The sequence below is a fragment of the Aegilops tauschii genome, chromosome 2 (genome assembly GCF_002575655.3).
Source record: "Aegilops tauschii subsp. strangulata cultivar AL8/78 chromosome 2, Aet v6.0, whole genome shotgun sequence".
NCBI classification, from domain to species: domain Eukaryota; kingdom Viridiplantae; phylum Streptophyta; class Magnoliopsida; order Poales; family Poaceae; genus Aegilops; species Aegilops tauschii.
In genome coordinates, this window is record NC_053036.3 from 618,535,486 (window position 1) to 618,552,477 (window position 16,992).

Consider the following 16,992-nt stretch of genomic DNA (forward strand, 5'->3'; position numbering starts at 1 on the left):
ATCGACAGTAGGCGAATTGAGAGACCTGATACGGTCCTACAACCCAGCGGTGGTGTTTCTTTCAGAGACAAAAAAGAAGACTAGGGCTATGGAAAAACTTAAATGGAGCCTAGGTTTTCGTAATGGAGTGGTAGTGGATAGTGTGGGTCAGAGTGGAGGTTTGGCCTTGTGGTGGCGAGACCATGTTCATGTCACCATACGGCCATGGTGTCAGTATTTTCTTGATGCGGCGGTTGAAGTGGACAGGAAAAAACTTTAGAATCACTGGATTTTATGGTGAACCAAAAACAGATTTGCGAAAGAAATCTTGGGATGCGCTACGCTATCTAAGGGGTCAGGACAGCCTCCCCTGGATATGTGTAGGTGATTACAACGAGGCTCTCTTTCAAACTGATCAACGAGGAGGCAACCCAAGATGTTTCCAGCAGATGGAGGATTTCAGGGACTGCTTAGCTGAATGTGGGCTAGCGGATCTTGGTTTCTCGGGATATCCTTATACGTGGGACAATAAGCGAGATGGTGCAGCAAATATTCAGGTCCGCCTGGACCGTGCAACATGCAATGATGGTTTTTTGGATTTGTTCCCGGAAACAAGTGTTGAACACATACTCACTGAGGAGTCTGATCATCAAGCACTAATTGTCAGGGCGTTGGAGACGGCTCCACGTAATGACAAACATGGTGCTCGACAGTTCCGGTTTGAAGAAGCATGGACGCGGCATGAGAAGTACGATGAGATGCTTACTGAAGCCTGGGAGGCGGCCGGGACGGGCGATCATGGGCTGGCAGCAGTTTGGCAGCGACTGGGACGTGTGTCTGGTTCCCTCCAACGTTGGGCATGTGAGGTCTTTGGCTCTATTAGGAAGAGAATTGCCAAGCTGAAATCACAACTACTTGAAGCTAAAAATAAAGCGCTGGAGACGGGCTGCTCACTGGAGGTCAGGGCAATAGAAGAAGAGTTACGAGAAATTTATGCAAGGGAAGAAATCATGTATAGGCAGAGGTCGAGGGTAGATTGGCTGCGTGTTGGGGACCAAAATACAAAATACTTTCAGAATAGGGCTTCACATCGGAAGCGCAAAAACACTATCAAGGCACTGAGGAGGGATGATGGTACAAAGTGTACAGTAAATGACGATATGAGGGAGATGGCCGCAGGTTTTTATGAACAACTCTTCACATCCGAGGGATCAACTGGGACAAACGCATTACTGCAGAATATATCACATGCGGTCACACAGGACATGAATGCTTCCCTTGTATCCCCAGTCTCAGATGAGGAGATCGAAGAGGCATTGTTTCAAATGGGTCCGACGAAGGCCCCGGGACCGGACGGCCTTCCGGCTCTATTCTATCAGCGACACTGGTCGTTGTTAAGGGAGGATGTGTGTGGAGCAGTGAGGGATTTTCTAAATGGGGTAGCAGCCCCGGGTGCTTTCAACGCTACCGTTATTGTTATGATTCCCAAGGTGAACTCGCCAGAGTTGTTATCGCAATTTCGACCTATTAGCCTCTGTAACGTTCTCTACAAGATCGCCACAAAGGTGTTGGCAAACCGCCTGAAGCGCATCCTCCCTATCCTTATCTCTGAGGAGCAGAGTGCGTTCGTGCCAGGGAGGCTTATTTCTGACAATGTCTTGGTTGCATATGAGTGCGTTCATGCTATTCGAACGCGGAAGAGGAAGAAGGCATTGTGTGCGGTGAAGTTGGACATGATGAAAGCGTACGATCGGGTGGAGTGGATTTTCTTGGAGCAAATGCTAGGACGGTATGGTTTTGCTCCTGAATGGATTGCTATGATAATGAGGTGTGTAACAACAGCAAGCTTCCGGGTTAAATTAAATGGCGACTGTTCAAGGTGTTTCTCTCCTTCCAGGGGGTTACGGCAGGGTGATCCACTCTCACCCTACCTGTTTCTGTTCTGTGTGGAGGGATTCTCAGCCCTACTAAGGAAGGCGCAAAGGGACAAAAGGATTAAGGGAGTGAACTTCGGGAGCACTGGCCCCCATGTCACGCACCTTCTCTTTGCAGATGATAGCATTGTCTTTCTTGAAGGGACAAATGAAAATATGGAGGCGCTTAAGGATATATTAACACAGTACGAGGTGGCCTCCGGTCAACGAGTTAACTTGCAAAAGTCTTCTATTTTCTTTGGCAAAGGATGTCAAGATGTGATGAAGGTGGAGTTGAAGAACACTTTGGGTGTACAGACGGAAGCTCTGAGTGAGCGGTATTTGGGTCTTCCAACACTGGTTGGGAGATCAAAGTGTTGGGGAACGTAGTAATTTCAAAAAAATTCCTACGCACACGCAAGATCATGGTGATGCATAGCAACGAGAGGGGAGAGTGTTGTCCACGTACCCTCGTAGACCGACAGCGGAAGCGTTATCACAACGCGGTTGATGTAGTCGTACGTCTTCACGATCCGACCGATCAAGTACCGAACGTACGGCACCTCCGAGTTCTACACACGTTCAGCTCGATGACATCCCTCGAACTCCGATCCAGCCGAGTGTTGAAGGAGAGTTTCGTCAGCACGACGGCGTGGTGACGATGATGATGTTCCACCGACACAGGGCTTCGCCTAAGCTCCGCAACGGTATTATCGAGGTGTAATATGGTGGAGGGGGGCACCGCGCACGGCTAAGAGATCACAAGGATCAATTGTTGTGTCTCTGGGGTGCCCCCCTGCCCCCGTATATAAAGGAGCAAGGGGGAGGCAGCCGGCCAAGGGGAGAGGCGCGCCATAGGGGGGAGTCCTACTCCCACCGGGAGTAGGACTCCTCCTTTCCTTGTGGGAGTAGGAGAAGGGAAGGGGGAAGGAGAAAGAAGGAAGGGTGCGCCCCCCTTCCCTAGTCCAATTCGGACCAGACCATGGGGAGGGGTGCGGCCACCTTTTGAGGCCTTTCTCTCCTTTCCCGTATGGCCCATTAAGGCCCAATACGAATTCCCGTAACTCTCCGGTACTCCGAAAATACCCGAATATAGTCCGAATATAGTCGTCCAATATATCGATTTTTACGTCTCGACCATTTCGAGACTCCTCGTCATATCCCCGATCTCATCCGGGACTCTGAACTCCTTCGGTACATCAAAACTCAATAAAACTGTCATCATAACGTTAAGCGTGCGGACCCTACGGGTTCGAGAACTATGTAGACATGACCGAGACACGTCTCCGGTCAATAACCAATAGCGGGACCTGGATGCCCATATTGGCTCCCACATATTCTACGAAGATCTTTATCGGTCAGACCGCATAACAACATACGTTGTTCCCTTTGTCATCGGTATGTTACTTGCCCGAGATTCGATCGTCGGTATCTCGATACCTAGTTCAATCTCGTTACTGGCAAGTCTCTTTACTCGTTCCGTAACACATCATCCCGCAACTAACTCATTAGTCACAATGCTTGCAAGGCTTATAGTGATGTGCATTACCGAGTGGGCCCAGAGATACCTCTCCGATAATTGGAGTGACAAATCCTAATCTCGAAATACGCCAACCCAACAAGTACCTTTGGAGACACCTGTAGAGCACCTTTATAATCACCCATTTACGTTGTGACGTTTGGTAGCACACAAAGTGTTCCTCCGGTAAACGGGAGTTGCATAATCTCATAGTCATAGGAACATGTATAAGTCATGAAGAAAGCAATAGCAACATACTAAACGATCGAGTGCTAAGCTAACGGAATGGGTCAAGTCAATCACGTCATTCTCCTAATGAGGTGATCTCGTTAATCAAATGACAACTTATGTCTATGGCTAGGAAACATAACCATCTTTGATTAACGAGCTAGTCAAGTAGAGGCATACTAGTGACACTCTGTTTGTCTATATATTCACACATGTATTATGTTTCCGGTTAATACAATTCTAGCATGAATAATAAACATTTATCATGATATAAGGAAATATATAATACTTTATTATTGCCTCTAGGGCATATTTCCTTCACAAAGGACAGCACTTTCAAATATGTGACGGAGAGCTCTAAAGGAAAGGTGTGTGGATGGAAGGGGCAGGGACTGTCTAAGGCTGCGAGGGAAGTACTTGTCAAATCAGGTCTACAATCTGTACCTACTTTCACCATGAGTTGTTTTCGCCTTACAAAGAAGATGTGCGGGAATCTGACTTCTATCTCTTCAAAATTCTGGTGGGGCGAGGCGAACGGTGAAAGGAAAGTACATTGGATCTCATGGCAGAAGATGTGTGAGGCAAAAAGATATGGTGGCATGGGCTTTAGAGACCCGGAGGCGTTTAATCAAGCTTTGCTCGCAAAGCAGGCATGGAGAATCTTGCAGGTGCCGACTTCTTTATGCGCTCGAGTCCTTAAGGCGAGGTATTTCAGCAAGGATTCAATACTTACAGCAACCTGTCCATCGACGGCGTCATACACTTTCCGTAGCATTCTGCACGGGCGTGATCTCCTTAGGGAGGGACTGATCTGGCGCATCGGGGACGGGTCCCAAGTACGCATACACCATGCCAGTTGGATCCCACGAAGCAACAGCATGAAACCGCTTGGTCAGGTTTATATGCCGGGTGTCACACGGGTTGCACATCTACTGTCCTCGGATGGAATGAGTTGGAACCTGGGAAGGCTGCAGGCAATGTTCACGCCGGAGGACGTGCATGATATACAGCAAATTGCGGTGGGAGGACCCGGCCGGGCAGATTATCTCGCATGGAACTATACAAAGAATGGTTGTTTCACGGTCAAATCAGCATATCACATGTGCATGGCAAAGTTAAGAGCGAGGTCTGGACAGCCAGATACGTCTAGCTCAGTTGCGAAGCATAGAGGATACATGGCATTATGGGACACACAAGTGCCAGCCAAGGCGAAAATTCACATGTGGCGACTAATTAGAAATGGCTTGGCAGTCGGAGCTGAACTTCACCGACGTCGGATTAAACCCGGAGTTTTTTGTGTTGCATGCGGTCGAGAGGAGACTATCTATCACAGATTTTGGGCGTGTCAACATTCAGTACAATTCTGGCAGCTACTACACTTAGCAAGGGGAGTTGCGGTGGTGATCCCACCGCCTCAGCTCGGCTCCCAAAGTGCGTTAGCTAGCTGGCTTCTGAACTGGTTCTCTGGTGCTTCTGGCGACGAAAGGGAGGCGATGATACAGGCGACTTACGGCTTGTGGCTGGCTCGAAATGAGGCAAGGGAGGGATGGAAAATAGCAGCGCCACATGAAGTAATGGCTACTGTTGTAGCACATATGAAGGAGTGGAAGAGCGTGCACATGGAGGGGAGACAACATGCAGCCCCAACACCGCGCCAGAGATGGCAGCCACCTGATGATGGATGGCTTAAAATCAACTCTGATGGTGCTACGTCTAGGCATGGGGACAAGGGTGGAGGGGGCGCTGTGGTGAGAGATCACCATGGAGCGTTCAGGGTGGGTTTGTGCCATCACTTTCCGAATATTGCTGACCCGGAAGCGACTGAAATTTTGGCGTGCAGAAGGGCTTTGGAACTGGCCAGGGAGATCAATGCATAGCGCATACATCTGGAGTTGGACAATCAAGCCTTGGTGCAGATGCTAAAACAGCCCACGAAGAACCTGGGCGTCACTGTTCCATGGGTGGAAGATTTAAAGCTTTTGCTGCATTCTTTTCAGGGTTTTAAAGTCTCTTGGGTTAGGAGATCTGCTAATGTTGCCGCGCACAAGTTCGCTAAAGTAGGGGTGGGAGACGAACTATGTAAGGTTTGGTTAGAAGCTCCCCCGGATTTTGTTTTTGATGTAATTTCGGATGACATTCCAAACTTCGTGTTTTAAATAAAGCGGCAGTATTTTTTTCCTAAAAAAAAGCACGTTCCCTTTTTAATCCTCTCGCCTTTTGCCGCACCTTCCGTACCGACTCGACTCCGTTCCGTCCCAATCGAATCGACCGCGAGCGACTTCGGCTCAACCGAAACATCACCGACCCACCAATGGCGACGAGGCCGGGCGACGATGCCGCGCAGCCCCCGCCGAAGCGCCCCCGCCACGACGGCGACCAAGCCGACCCCGAGCCGGCGCCGGCGCCGCCGCGCGTGCAGCTCAACCCGGCGGACTGCAACCTCGGTAAGCGCGCACACCCGCCGAAATTAAAACTGTCTGCAAACCCTCGCTCACACAAGGACTGCTGGACACGCGTCCCGCTTCTCTCTCTCTCTCCAGACTTCGACGTCGGCGCCGGCGGGCTGCGGGGGGAGGCGCTGCACGGGGGCGGGTTCGCCTACTGCTGGTCGGGCGCGCGCGCGACGGCGGGGGTCCGCCGCGGCGGGCGCTACTGCTTCGGGTGCAGGGTGGTGGCGGAGCAGGCCGTGGAGATGGGCGACACGGAGGCCGCCCAGCGCCACCTCTGCCGCGTCGGCGTCTCCAGGGGGGACGACCCCGTGGGCGGCCTCGGGGAGGCCGGCGGCCGCGGCTTCGGGTTCGGGGGCACGGGGAAGCTCTCCCACCGGGGCAGGTTCTTCGATTACGGCGCCGGGTTCGGGGTCGGGGACACCGTCGTCTGCGCCGTGGACCTCGATTCCAAGCCCATGGCCTCGATTGGGTTCGCCAAGAACGGCGAGTGGCTCGGCATTGCTCACTACTTTGATGCCGGCCACAAAGGGTTTGGTCTGGTTGATGCTCCTGTCAGGCCAATGCAGTGGGTCGGCAATTTTCCCGCACGTTCTGCTGAAGAATGTCGTCGTCGAGATGCAGTTTAGCAGGGAGGATGGGCTGGAGCTGGTCGATGGCTACGAGCCCTGGTCCTCAGCTCTCGTCGATGGCAATGCGGTGTTCGGGCCTGTGTTTCCGGAACAGAAGGAGTGTGAGGTTATGATGATGGTCGGCCTCCCGGCGTCGGGGAAGACTACTTGGGCAGAGAAGTGGGTCAAGGAACATCCGGAGAAACGCTTCGTCCTTCTTGGAACTAACCTTGCATTGGACCAAATGAAGGTAACCGCAACCCCGCCGCCCATCTTACAAGCACTGTTTGTGCTCTCGGAATTTGCTTTTCATCTTGTTGTGCTGTTTGCAGGTGCCAGGATTGCTCCGTAAGAACAACTACGGTGAGCGCTTTGACCGTTTGATGGATCATGCCACACAGATTTTCAACACATTGCTGGACAGAGCCGCAAGGATCCCCCGCAATTACATTCTCGACCAAACAAATGTGTACAAAAGCGCCCGCATTCGCAAGCTGAGGCCATTTGCAAACTACTGTAAAGTAAGCCGCCGAAAAAGAGACATACCCTGTTTTCAGGAGTTTTTATTAAATAAATTAATAGAGTGCTAATGTTGGATGGCTTATATCTTATACGGAACAGATTGCTGTGGTCGTTTTCCCATCGTCAACTGAACTCAATTCCCGGGCAGCAAAACGATTCCAGGAGATGGGGAAAGATGTACCAGCTGAAGCAGTTGACCAGATGACAGGTAACTATCTAGACAAACTTTTGGGTGTTTTTTATCCCTGTTCTATCTACATCCTTTATAAGTCACTAATTTGCTAAATGCTTCTCTTTTCAGCCAATTTTGTCTTGCCACTGTCAAAGGATATGCCTGGTTCAAAGGAGCCTTTCGATGAGGTATACTACAAATCATGATAATGCAATGCATCGTTTGGCCACTTCATGTTTTTATCCAACTCATTTTTTCTTCATGTGTGCACAGGTGATTTTTGTGGAGCTTTCCAGGGATGATGCCCAGAGAGACCTAGACGAGATGAAACGTTTGCTGCCAAGAGCCTCAACTCCCAGCCATGGCAATTTCAGTAACCAGATGGTACGGTGTCATTATTCTTTCTGAAATTGTTCTGCCCATGCGTCTTTCCATATAACGATCCTAAGTGACAACAGCAATGCCCTGACTTCTCTGAGATTGTTTTCCAGGTTAGCTCAGCATATACCGGGAGTGTTTCTGCGGCAGGACCATCTCCGTCGTCAAGCTTTGAACCACCAATGAACTACTCATATGGACAAGGCGTGCATGCTCCGTGTGCGCCGTCTGGCTACTCAAGTGCTCCACATCAGATCCAGTCAAGCTACTCGAATGCCCCATATCAGCAACAGACATGCGCAAGCTACCCGAATCCGAGCTACCCAAACACCGCAGACCAGCATCAAGTTCACGCAAGCTACCCAAGCACCGCAGACCAGCATCAAGTTCACACAAGCTACGCAAGCACCGCGAACCAACATCAAGCCTACGGAAGCTACCCAAGCACCCCGCTTCCTGGATATGGATCACAAAATGCATATGGTTCCCAAGGGTACCCAAGTCCATACAGCAGCCCTGGTTACGCGACGAACATCTACCAGACTCCTGAGCCAGTGGGAGACTACGTGGGATCCGGCTATGGACCTGCAACTCCAGTCCATGCCCAGCCATTGCCTCAAGCTGTTCATCAGCGTCATGATGGTGCTTCGTCATGGAGCTCTGGCAGTTATGGACCATATGGACAGCAGCCTCTTGGTAAGCGCTTAGCTCAAGCCCCAGGCTCTTACTTTAGTTAACTCTATTACATACACCCAAGTTAGCTCAAGCCACATGCCGCCTCCGCGCAGAGCTCTTCTGCATCCAGTTGCTGGGCCGCCGCTTTCCGCACCTCCCCCTCCTCCCTACTACATGAATGCGCAGCCAGGCCGTTACTACATGCCTCTGTAATTTGCTTTTGAGGTTCCCAGGAAACTGTTTCTTGGATTGTGACATTATGTATAGTTTTGCAAGTATGAGAAGATGGCCTTTCCTGCATTATCAGCATTGTTTCCCTCATTGCTCGAGAAAAATGATTCTCTGATGAGTTTCAGTTCAATGCCTTGCTTAACAGACTTCTGTGGATGCCATAGGCATCACACGACCGACTAGCCTGGAACAGTATATGTCAATGATAATAGTTCCCAATGGTAACTGGCAAACTAACTACCAGCGTTTAGCAGTTACACAAGCATATAAATTACAGTACACGAGATCGGGTAATCGAGTTCCACTTGTCTTTCACCGCAAACAGACCGCCAGCCAGGTCCATGGGAACACATCAGCTATTATAACCGTGCCCTTGATTCTCCGAATCGCTTCATGAGAACGAGAATCATCTCCTCTTGACGGCCCCGTAGTTCCTCGTGACCTGCAAAACAACAGAACTCTTAATATCAATCATGTAACACAACACAAACAACATCCTCACGCGACAATTACGAGGTGACTTCGCTTACCCGAGGCGGAGGTTTCTTAGGCTTGTCATCTTCGTCGCTGTCATCGTCTTTGCTCATCACCATGCTTGGCATGGAACCAGTGTCGGCTTTCCTCCCTCTTTTCGCAGTGCTAGTGCCTCTGGCCCGACCTCTACCTCTAGGAGCCGGCCTTTTCCGTCCACTTTGTGGGAAACTGTCCTCAGGATCCTACGAGCATTCGAGGAACCATAAAACACTTCATGAAGTCGTTTGTCAAAGGCGGTCCAGATTGCCGATTTGTCATGGATGTATAAAGTCTGCGTAAGTATAAAGAGGAAACAGACGTACTGAATTTTCAACAACTTCATTTGCTTCGTTTGCTGCGTCCTCATCCGAGGAAGAGTCCACCTCCTCACTGCGAATAGCAGCACTTGACCTGAACATGTTGTTCGGTCAGATCAATGTTGAAGTTCCAACACACAAGTTCTACGACATTCAAAAACTAAAACATTGGTAAATGGCAGACAACTGATTAGAGTTCCCTTTGTCCATGAGCTCCACATGCATGGTGTTAATCCATAGATTTCTCCAAGGTAACATATAGTTCACACCAGACTAGAAATTTTTAGTGCTGAAAAGACAAAAATGGCAAGGAATTTTAACAAACCTTGATTGACTGAAACTAAGGGTGGTTTGTTTCAATGAGCCTTTCCCCCTGCCTCTTTTGGAAGCTCCACCTCTAGCGGCACCAGTAGCATCTTTAGAGGGTCTAGTAAATCCAGCTGTAGATCGGGTTGATCTCGTACCAAGAAGCAACTCCCTGGTGTCCTCGTCATCACTAAAAGTGTTCAGGCTACTTTCAGCTGCTACAGATTTACCTCTAGTAGTATCCTGCTTTGAGTACCATCAGAGCAATAAGCAGGTCAGAAACTAAAAAAAAATGGCATACAGCATAAGGAGGTGCAGCAGATGGCAAGGGCTTAAATAAATGTGATCACCAAATTTTGAGTGCTTGATGCAAGCCCTGTGTCTCCCTTGGAGCGGAGGGATATTTCCTTTACACGTTCCTAGTAGAGAGTAAAATGGTCAACCATTTGGAAATCCTGGTTCAACTCCTTCAATACCGTATCCAAGATGTTCCATCTTTGCATTTATTGCGATTCATAAACCTTTCTGCCAGAACCTCGTCCCAAAACTATAGTACAAGGGTTTATACCTGCATGCACTCGCCGACTTTGACTATTATATCTTCTTCCTCGATTTTAAATTTCTCTGCTTCAGAATTCAGTTTCTTCTGCAATTTCGAACAAAACGTTTGGAGCTTAGACATAACTTCTCAGGAATCATGCGGTCAAGTTGAGGACTAACTCTATATGCCTAAGACTACAGAACGGTAGCAAATCATACCCTTGTTTCATCCAGATTTCGCTGCAAACAGGCATAGAATGCGGTCTTGTCATCCTTGCTGACAAAGTCATGCAATGCAATGTCCAAGTCGTCAACTGGAAGAATCTCCATTTTCTGCAAACAAGAAATGTGCGCCATTGTAGAAACAAAAAATAAAGTTGGAATGTGTTCAAATCTGTAGAACAAAATTTGGAAGTCCGCTGGACAATAAAATCATCCATCGTCTCACAATACTGTTATCAACTTTCAGCTCATGTAAAGTTATAACGCGGCCGAATAGCCATGTAGGTGCATCATATTAACTGATCAATGGTCCAATGCCTATCACAATGCAGCTTCTACCTTCTAGCCAAAAGTATTTAATCTTTCATTATATTTATGATTTTATGAAGCATATTACATTTCTCTCCAATACCTAAACTAACAGTGAGCATTTGAAACGGGTTTAACGTATGATGCTTAGTAGATTGTTTTCCTGATATCATGTATTATACAAGTAGAGGGCATGACATTAAGAATAAAACAGATACCAATATGTATCCCATCCCCTTCTGAAAGAAGAAATGTAATAGGTGTAGTTTCAAGAAATACCAAGTTATTTTCTGCAACCAAAGCTTCAATAGTTTGTTGGTTTAGTTCCTCAGGACGAAGTTTCTCGGACTCATCGATATTCTCTACAACATATTAAAGACAACGTCAATGAACGTTTACTCAAAATTTCTCATAGCACTGTTTTCTTAAACACAGCAAAATACCTCCTGTAGTAGTCTGGCGCTTCTTTGCTGCTTTTGAGAAAATGAGAATATCTTGGGGGTTCGCAACCTTTACAACAAGAGGCCATGAAATGAGTTCGTTCAGGTAAGCTTGAGAAGAACACTTAAATAATTAATGCATTAGTGTCCGAGGTACCTTGCCGACATACTTCTGACCAAATCGTTGCGGGTTTATTGTTGAAAACCCAGAGTAATCTACCTGCAAAACAGTACCCAGACTTTAATGTGTTTTATATATCTTCATTATTTTTCACGGAACTTCTCTTGATATTTTACCTTGATTCGAACTAATGGAAGTTTGGCTTCAGATCTACTGGCTGTTGGTTGACTACTCTTTTCGATCAGATTTCTTACCTGAAATTGAGGTAAATCGTTTCAATTTAACAAGGGAGTTTCACCAGACTAAAGAAACTGGCAAATAAGAATTCTTGATCAATTCACACGAGCAAGGCCATACGCTTATAGGAAAAGGGACAATATCTGAAGTTCTAAACACAAAACAGGAAACTTAAAACTCACAATTTTATCCAAATGTTCAAGAACAGAGGCCTGATCATTAGGGTCGACATCTGCTTCATCTTTCAGCACAACCTACACATTTGAACAACATGAGAAACTGAGAATCACTTACTTATATAAGCATGAAGTAAGGAGTGGCATACCTCAGCATACTCAAAAGGTCTAACGGTCATCAAAGGTATTTTGTTTGGCCTATACTGGTTTCCCTGTTTAAGGAATATGTAAGGAACAAGAAAACTCTGAACAACACAACAACATAATGCTTAACATAAAAGAAGAAGAAAATTGACCTTGATTTCCAACAAAAGAACATGCTTTGGTTTTGCTTCACCATCAATCAGGGAGGTTGCAACTGATGAGCCTGGCTGCGTAATGTGAAAACCCATTCCAGGGACCTCCTACAGGCAATTGATCAGAAGTCAGCACAGTAAGTTTCTTCCTTGAAAAAAAATTAATTTCAAAAAGAAATCCCAAATTATTACCTGGGGGTCAATAAGGCATTCATGCTCATGGCCCCATACCACGAAGTCTAGAAAACGTGGTAAGAAATGCTCATTGATGGCACTTTTCGGGTTTGTCTTTATCCTGTATGTGTTCAGAACTTCAGATGTAAAATTGCTTTCCAGCGTGCAGGATTAAGGACTGAAATAAATTAGTAAAATAATTTACTTTGCTGCTGTTCACTTGCTACGCATACCTGTTCTGATGAAGTACCAGGATATTGAACCAGTCAGATACTGACAGACCCTCTTGGCTTTCAGGTCGCATCCATTGTACTGAATGTGGTGTCTGAAGTGTTGAGATACAGAATATGAAATCATTAAGGGGTGACTGCGTTGCAGATGTACAAAGATAAGAAAAATGCTCTATAAAAAGCTCCAAACCAAACTAGCAGAATTGAAAGGCACCTGAAACATTCTGTTCAGTCGCTCATCTCTAATGTTCCCAAGGCCATATAGTGCAACTGTAGTTGTACCCTGAAATGATATGAAATTGCAGATTTGGCATCTGACAGCTCATGATATTGCCTGGGACTGAAGTAGTTCACCTTTTTAACAAGTACTGGATGGACAGCTATTTGACCAACACCAGAGCCGCCAAGGTCCATCTTCCCAAAATAATTTACAAGATTGCAAGCCGAAAGGATATCAATAGCAGAGAGGTTATCCTACAATGAGGAAAAATGAATGAATGCATAAAAGAAAGTCGAGAGACATAATATAGATAATTTCAGTAGAAACCCATACAATTCAAAAGATCATAAAAATAAGCTCATACCACCCCAGCAGGATCATCATGATTTCCATGGATAGTGAACACAGGCAAGCCAACATTGAAATGTGGGTCTTCATAGTTTACATGGCCAAATCTGGAAATGCAACAGGAAAGTTTATCTGAGAACATGAAGTATACAAGAATATAACTGCACACATCTTTCCTACGGTTTTCATGCATGATAAAGAGATAAATAAGATCACAATACGTTCAAAGTAACAGGCTTTCTCATGAAAACTCATGTGGTTGTCCTTCTTGAATTTAAATCGAGTGATCACCAAAATACGAGGACCATTATGAAATGGAACGTTGAGCTTTGAGATTCATTGTTTAACCTGTTTGGGAAGTTGACTGTCTGATCACTGACAACCTGGAACTTCACTGGCAGGTCATTCAGGCAGTAGCGACGTAGAATCTCAATGGTCTTCACCAAGGTTGAACGTGAAGGCTTGTTCTCATGGAACAGGTCACCACCGAGAAGCACAAAGTCTACCTGCGAAACAGTCTCATCACAGTTATTACACACCAACAACGGGCTGCCCACGGCAGGACGAACAGGCGGATCGAAATAACCGCGCACAAAGTGTTGCTCCTACGAACCTCCTTCTGCTTTGCTAATGAGCATATCTCCTCAAAAGCCTCGAACGAATCAAACCTTCGTATCTCGTCCTTCTCCATGTAGCCCAGATGGCAATCGGTGGCCACAAGTATCCGGAGCGTGTCCTTGTCGTCTTCCCTGCAGTGGCATTCAACAGCAAACAGGTCAGGTGGAGAGGACAGCATCATGCCGCTGTCAACCTAGTGGCAGGTGGCGGTCAATCGAATGCCCCAATGCACAAAGGTAGTTCTCTCTATGCAACGGGCAGTTACTTGCAAACAATAGGGATTGACTACTATGTATTTATCCAGATTATCGTTCCACTAAGGCAGTATGATGATCAGGTGGACTCACATTGCCTCTGCTGGTTCTAACTAGAGCCAAAGCACTCGTCTCCGATCAACGGCTCACTGCAACGACAACAGACACGCAACAATAGTTAATTAGTTAGTTGACAAGCGAATATACCAACGACGAGAGTGGCTGGAGCAGGATGGAGACTTGGAGGCTTTTCGTCGAACACGTGCAAGGCGCCAGAGTAGCTACCCCGCACACCCAAACCAGAGCCAACCTCGCACGCAGCAAGCCGCCACGAAACAAGGCACGCAGAAAACGCGAAGACGTCGGATTCTACGGCGAGAGAAGCACAGCAATCACCTTCGCTTCTCCTGTGGCCGCCTCCACCGCCGTCGATGGGAGAAGCCCACCGCGGCGACCGACCTGGCGCGAAGCCGCAGCCGGCGGGAGCGACGGACCGCTCGCAACCTACCCCTGCACGCGCAGGCCGCGGCAGCGGAGTCGCGGCTGCTGACGACCCCGGGCGGCGCGGCGCGGCAGCACCGGTGTCAGCGGCGGACGAACCGGAGGCAGCGGGAGGAAAGGAAAGAAAAGAATTGACGCGCCGGTCGCGGGGTCCGTCGCGGCTTTACTTTCCTTCCTGGGTCGCCACTTCGCCAGGCTAAACCGGCCCGAAAGCCCTGGGCCTGGAACCCCGGCCCACGCGGCAGCTCCACCTGGGCCGCCCAGGATAGAACCTCTCTCGGTCTCTCCCCTGCCCGTCCGTAGCCCATAGCCATAGCCACGAGCTGCTCCCGGCTTCCTCCTACGCGAGACGAGAGTGTTCCTTCCCGACCTGCGGCGGCGATCGATTTCTAGGGCAAACTCCAAGCCCGGTCCGCGCGCTCGAGGCGAGAGCAGGGTTCGGCTGGTGAGATGGTAAGCTGGTGCGCGGGCTGGTTCGGTGGTCCGATTCGTGTTGGTGCGGGCGTGCCGTTGATGGTTTGCTGTTGGTTTCTGCTCAGGCGGGGCGCAAGGAGACGGCGCTCGACCTGGCCAAGTTCGTCGACAAGGGCGTCCAGGTCAAGCTCACCGGCGGCCGCCAAGGTTTGATTGGCACAGCCGAAACCCCTCTTTTTCTTCTGTCCCTGTGTTATGATACATTGTCAGATCCGCTAGAGGCGCCCCCGATTTGTTTGCGTTAGGCTCTGTCGCCGGTGGAGTATTTGGTGCAGAGATGGGTGTACAAATGTCACCGACACAACTTGTTAGTTTGGTCTTCGTCTGATTCAGTTGTTGCATCTTGTGTTCCTGTAGTATGCTGATAAATGCCTCTCTGTGGGTTTGTTTGCTGTTTTCATTCTAGTCAGCAAACAAATGCCTCTGTGTAAGTTGTTTATCTAGTCCCTACAGTGAGCAAACGGGTGGGGTGGGAAAAGCAAAATTAAGCTGGTTCATGGTAATTCATCGTGTGTTAGCGTGATGTACGGATTTTTATGGCAAATCATTTACAAGCTTGTGCTTGCTTGCACCTCTTTTTTGTTGGGCATGTTTGTCTACAGATTTTGATGGGTATGGGTATGAGGTGTCTCTTACCTTAGTAGTTGACAAGTATTTCAGCTCGTATGAGTCGTCTCTTACCTTACTACGTAGTTGAGAAGTATTTAAGCTCCTACGGTGGCCAGGTCTATGAAACCCATGTACCTGTTTGTCTCCTCCTGTGCTCTTGCTTGCAGTCGTATACTGACGTGACATAAGCATGTTTGCAGTTACAGGAACCTTGAAGGGATATGACCAGCTGCTCAACTTAGTGCTGGATGAAGCAGTCGAGTCTGAAAGAGGTATTTAGGCTTCCTTCCTTTGGGTTTTACTGACCATCTATTCTTTTTCCTAAATCATTGACAGTGTCTACAGTTAGAGCTTAGGATGAGAGTTATGACTTATTTGTTCAGCATAGAATCTTTTGTTCTACTAAAATTTCGTCAAGGCTGACCTTGTACTAGAGCACTGCATGGAGTAGTAGATTACAACAAATATGTTTTCTATAAACAGCATGATCATCGTGACTCTTGGACATCTAATAAAGAGAACAATGCCCCTCCTTTCTTCTACAGTATCATGTCTTATAATCCTCATGTTGCAATTTTCTTTTTTAGAGCAAGATGACCCGTTGAAGCTGTCAACCAAGACCAGACAACTTGGTCTCATTGTAAGTACTCTTTTACTATTGTCTATCAGTCAACATGTGGATTCAATCCTCTGCCTATCATTTTGAATATCTTGATAGTGGATGCTATCCTCCATTGTTTACCGACGTTATATTAACATATATACCATGTGGCCCTTAATCTTTCTCAGCAATTAGTTACCCATGTGCTCATCAGTTGTTATGCTGGATATGAATTGATTGTTTCATAAATCCTTTTGTGTGTTTTGCTTTGCTATTGTTGAGTACATATGCCATACATCTATTGACACAATGATACTTTGTGTTGCAGGTGTGCAGAGGCACTGCTGTCATGCTGGTGTCACCAACTGATGGAACCGACGAGATTGCCAACCCCTTCCTCGCAGCGGAGGGGGCGTCATAAGCTTTATACTGGGCAATTGGTTCAGAGCTGTATTACTCAAGCATGTGCCGAAAGAGCTTCTGTTCTTTTGGAAAAAACTAATTGTACCCGTGTTTGACATGTGCTGATGAACTTGTAATTTGTATCGAGCTGCTTAAAACATCCTTCCATAGCAGCCATGGTTGCATGTATCTTCATTGCTGGAGAATGTTGTCATGGTTCTAGGAGAATGGCTGCATCTATCTTGCATTCTAGCTTGATGAAATATCAGGTGAAGATACAAGTTTACCAGATTTGCTCACAGACAAAATACCATGGAAGACGCCTGATTGAATGATCTCCAGTGGGTGGGTTCTATTACCATGTGTGCCCAGGCCTGCTTCCTTTTTTACCAGCCTCTCTGTTTCTGTC

The 16,992-nt window shown here is 47.6% G+C and overlaps 2 protein-coding genes and 1 pseudogene across 5 annotated transcripts; 2 read left to right on the forward strand and 1 right to left on the reverse strand.

Annotated features, from left to right (window-relative positions):
- The first annotated feature begins 5,935 nt into the window (after nt 1-5,935).
- LOC109748113 (uncharacterized) lies at nt 5,936-8,750 on the forward strand (annotated as a pseudogene).
- LOC109748112 (double-strand break repair protein MRE11) lies at nt 8,721-14,669 on the reverse strand. 4 transcript variants are annotated; one of them, XM_020307159.4, is made up of 23 exons: nt 14,393-14,669; nt 14,090-14,145; nt 13,738-13,873; nt 13,473-13,630; nt 13,141-13,231; nt 12,911-13,030; nt 12,771-12,839; nt 12,560-12,651; nt 12,345-12,447; nt 12,153-12,260; nt 12,006-12,068; nt 11,863-11,934; nt 11,620-11,697; nt 11,480-11,542; nt 11,326-11,392; nt 11,162-11,244; nt 10,571-10,684; nt 10,380-10,457; nt 10,162-10,230; nt 9,831-10,054; nt 9,512-9,599; nt 9,206-9,391; nt 8,721-9,117 (listed from the first exon to the last, which is right to left on the reverse strand). In XM_020307159.4, coding segments are annotated over exons 2-23 (2,100 nt in total). In that variant the 5' UTR covers nt 14,092-14,145; nt 14,393-14,669; the 3' UTR covers nt 8,721-9,081. The 4 variants fall into 4 exon arrangements, with proteins under 4 accessions (XP_020162748.1, XP_073365397.1, XP_040255968.1 ...); XM_073509296.1 differs by having other exon boundaries at nt 14,237-14,656; XM_040400034.3 differs by having other exon boundaries at nt 9,831-10,057; nt 14,237-14,656.
- A 120-nt stretch (nt 14,670-14,789) lies between these two features.
- On the forward strand, nt 14,790-16,918 carry LOC109748116 (sm-like protein LSM7). The gene is made up of 5 exons (XM_020307164.4): nt 14,790-14,950; nt 15,037-15,118; nt 15,781-15,852; nt 16,168-16,220; nt 16,510-16,918. Exons 1-5 carry the CDS (start codon nt 14,948-14,950, stop codon nt 16,600-16,602), a joined length of 303 nt encoding a protein of 100 aa, XP_020162753.1. The 5' UTR covers nt 14,790-14,947; the 3' UTR covers nt 16,603-16,918.
- Nucleotides 16,919-16,992: the final 74 nt, after the last annotated feature.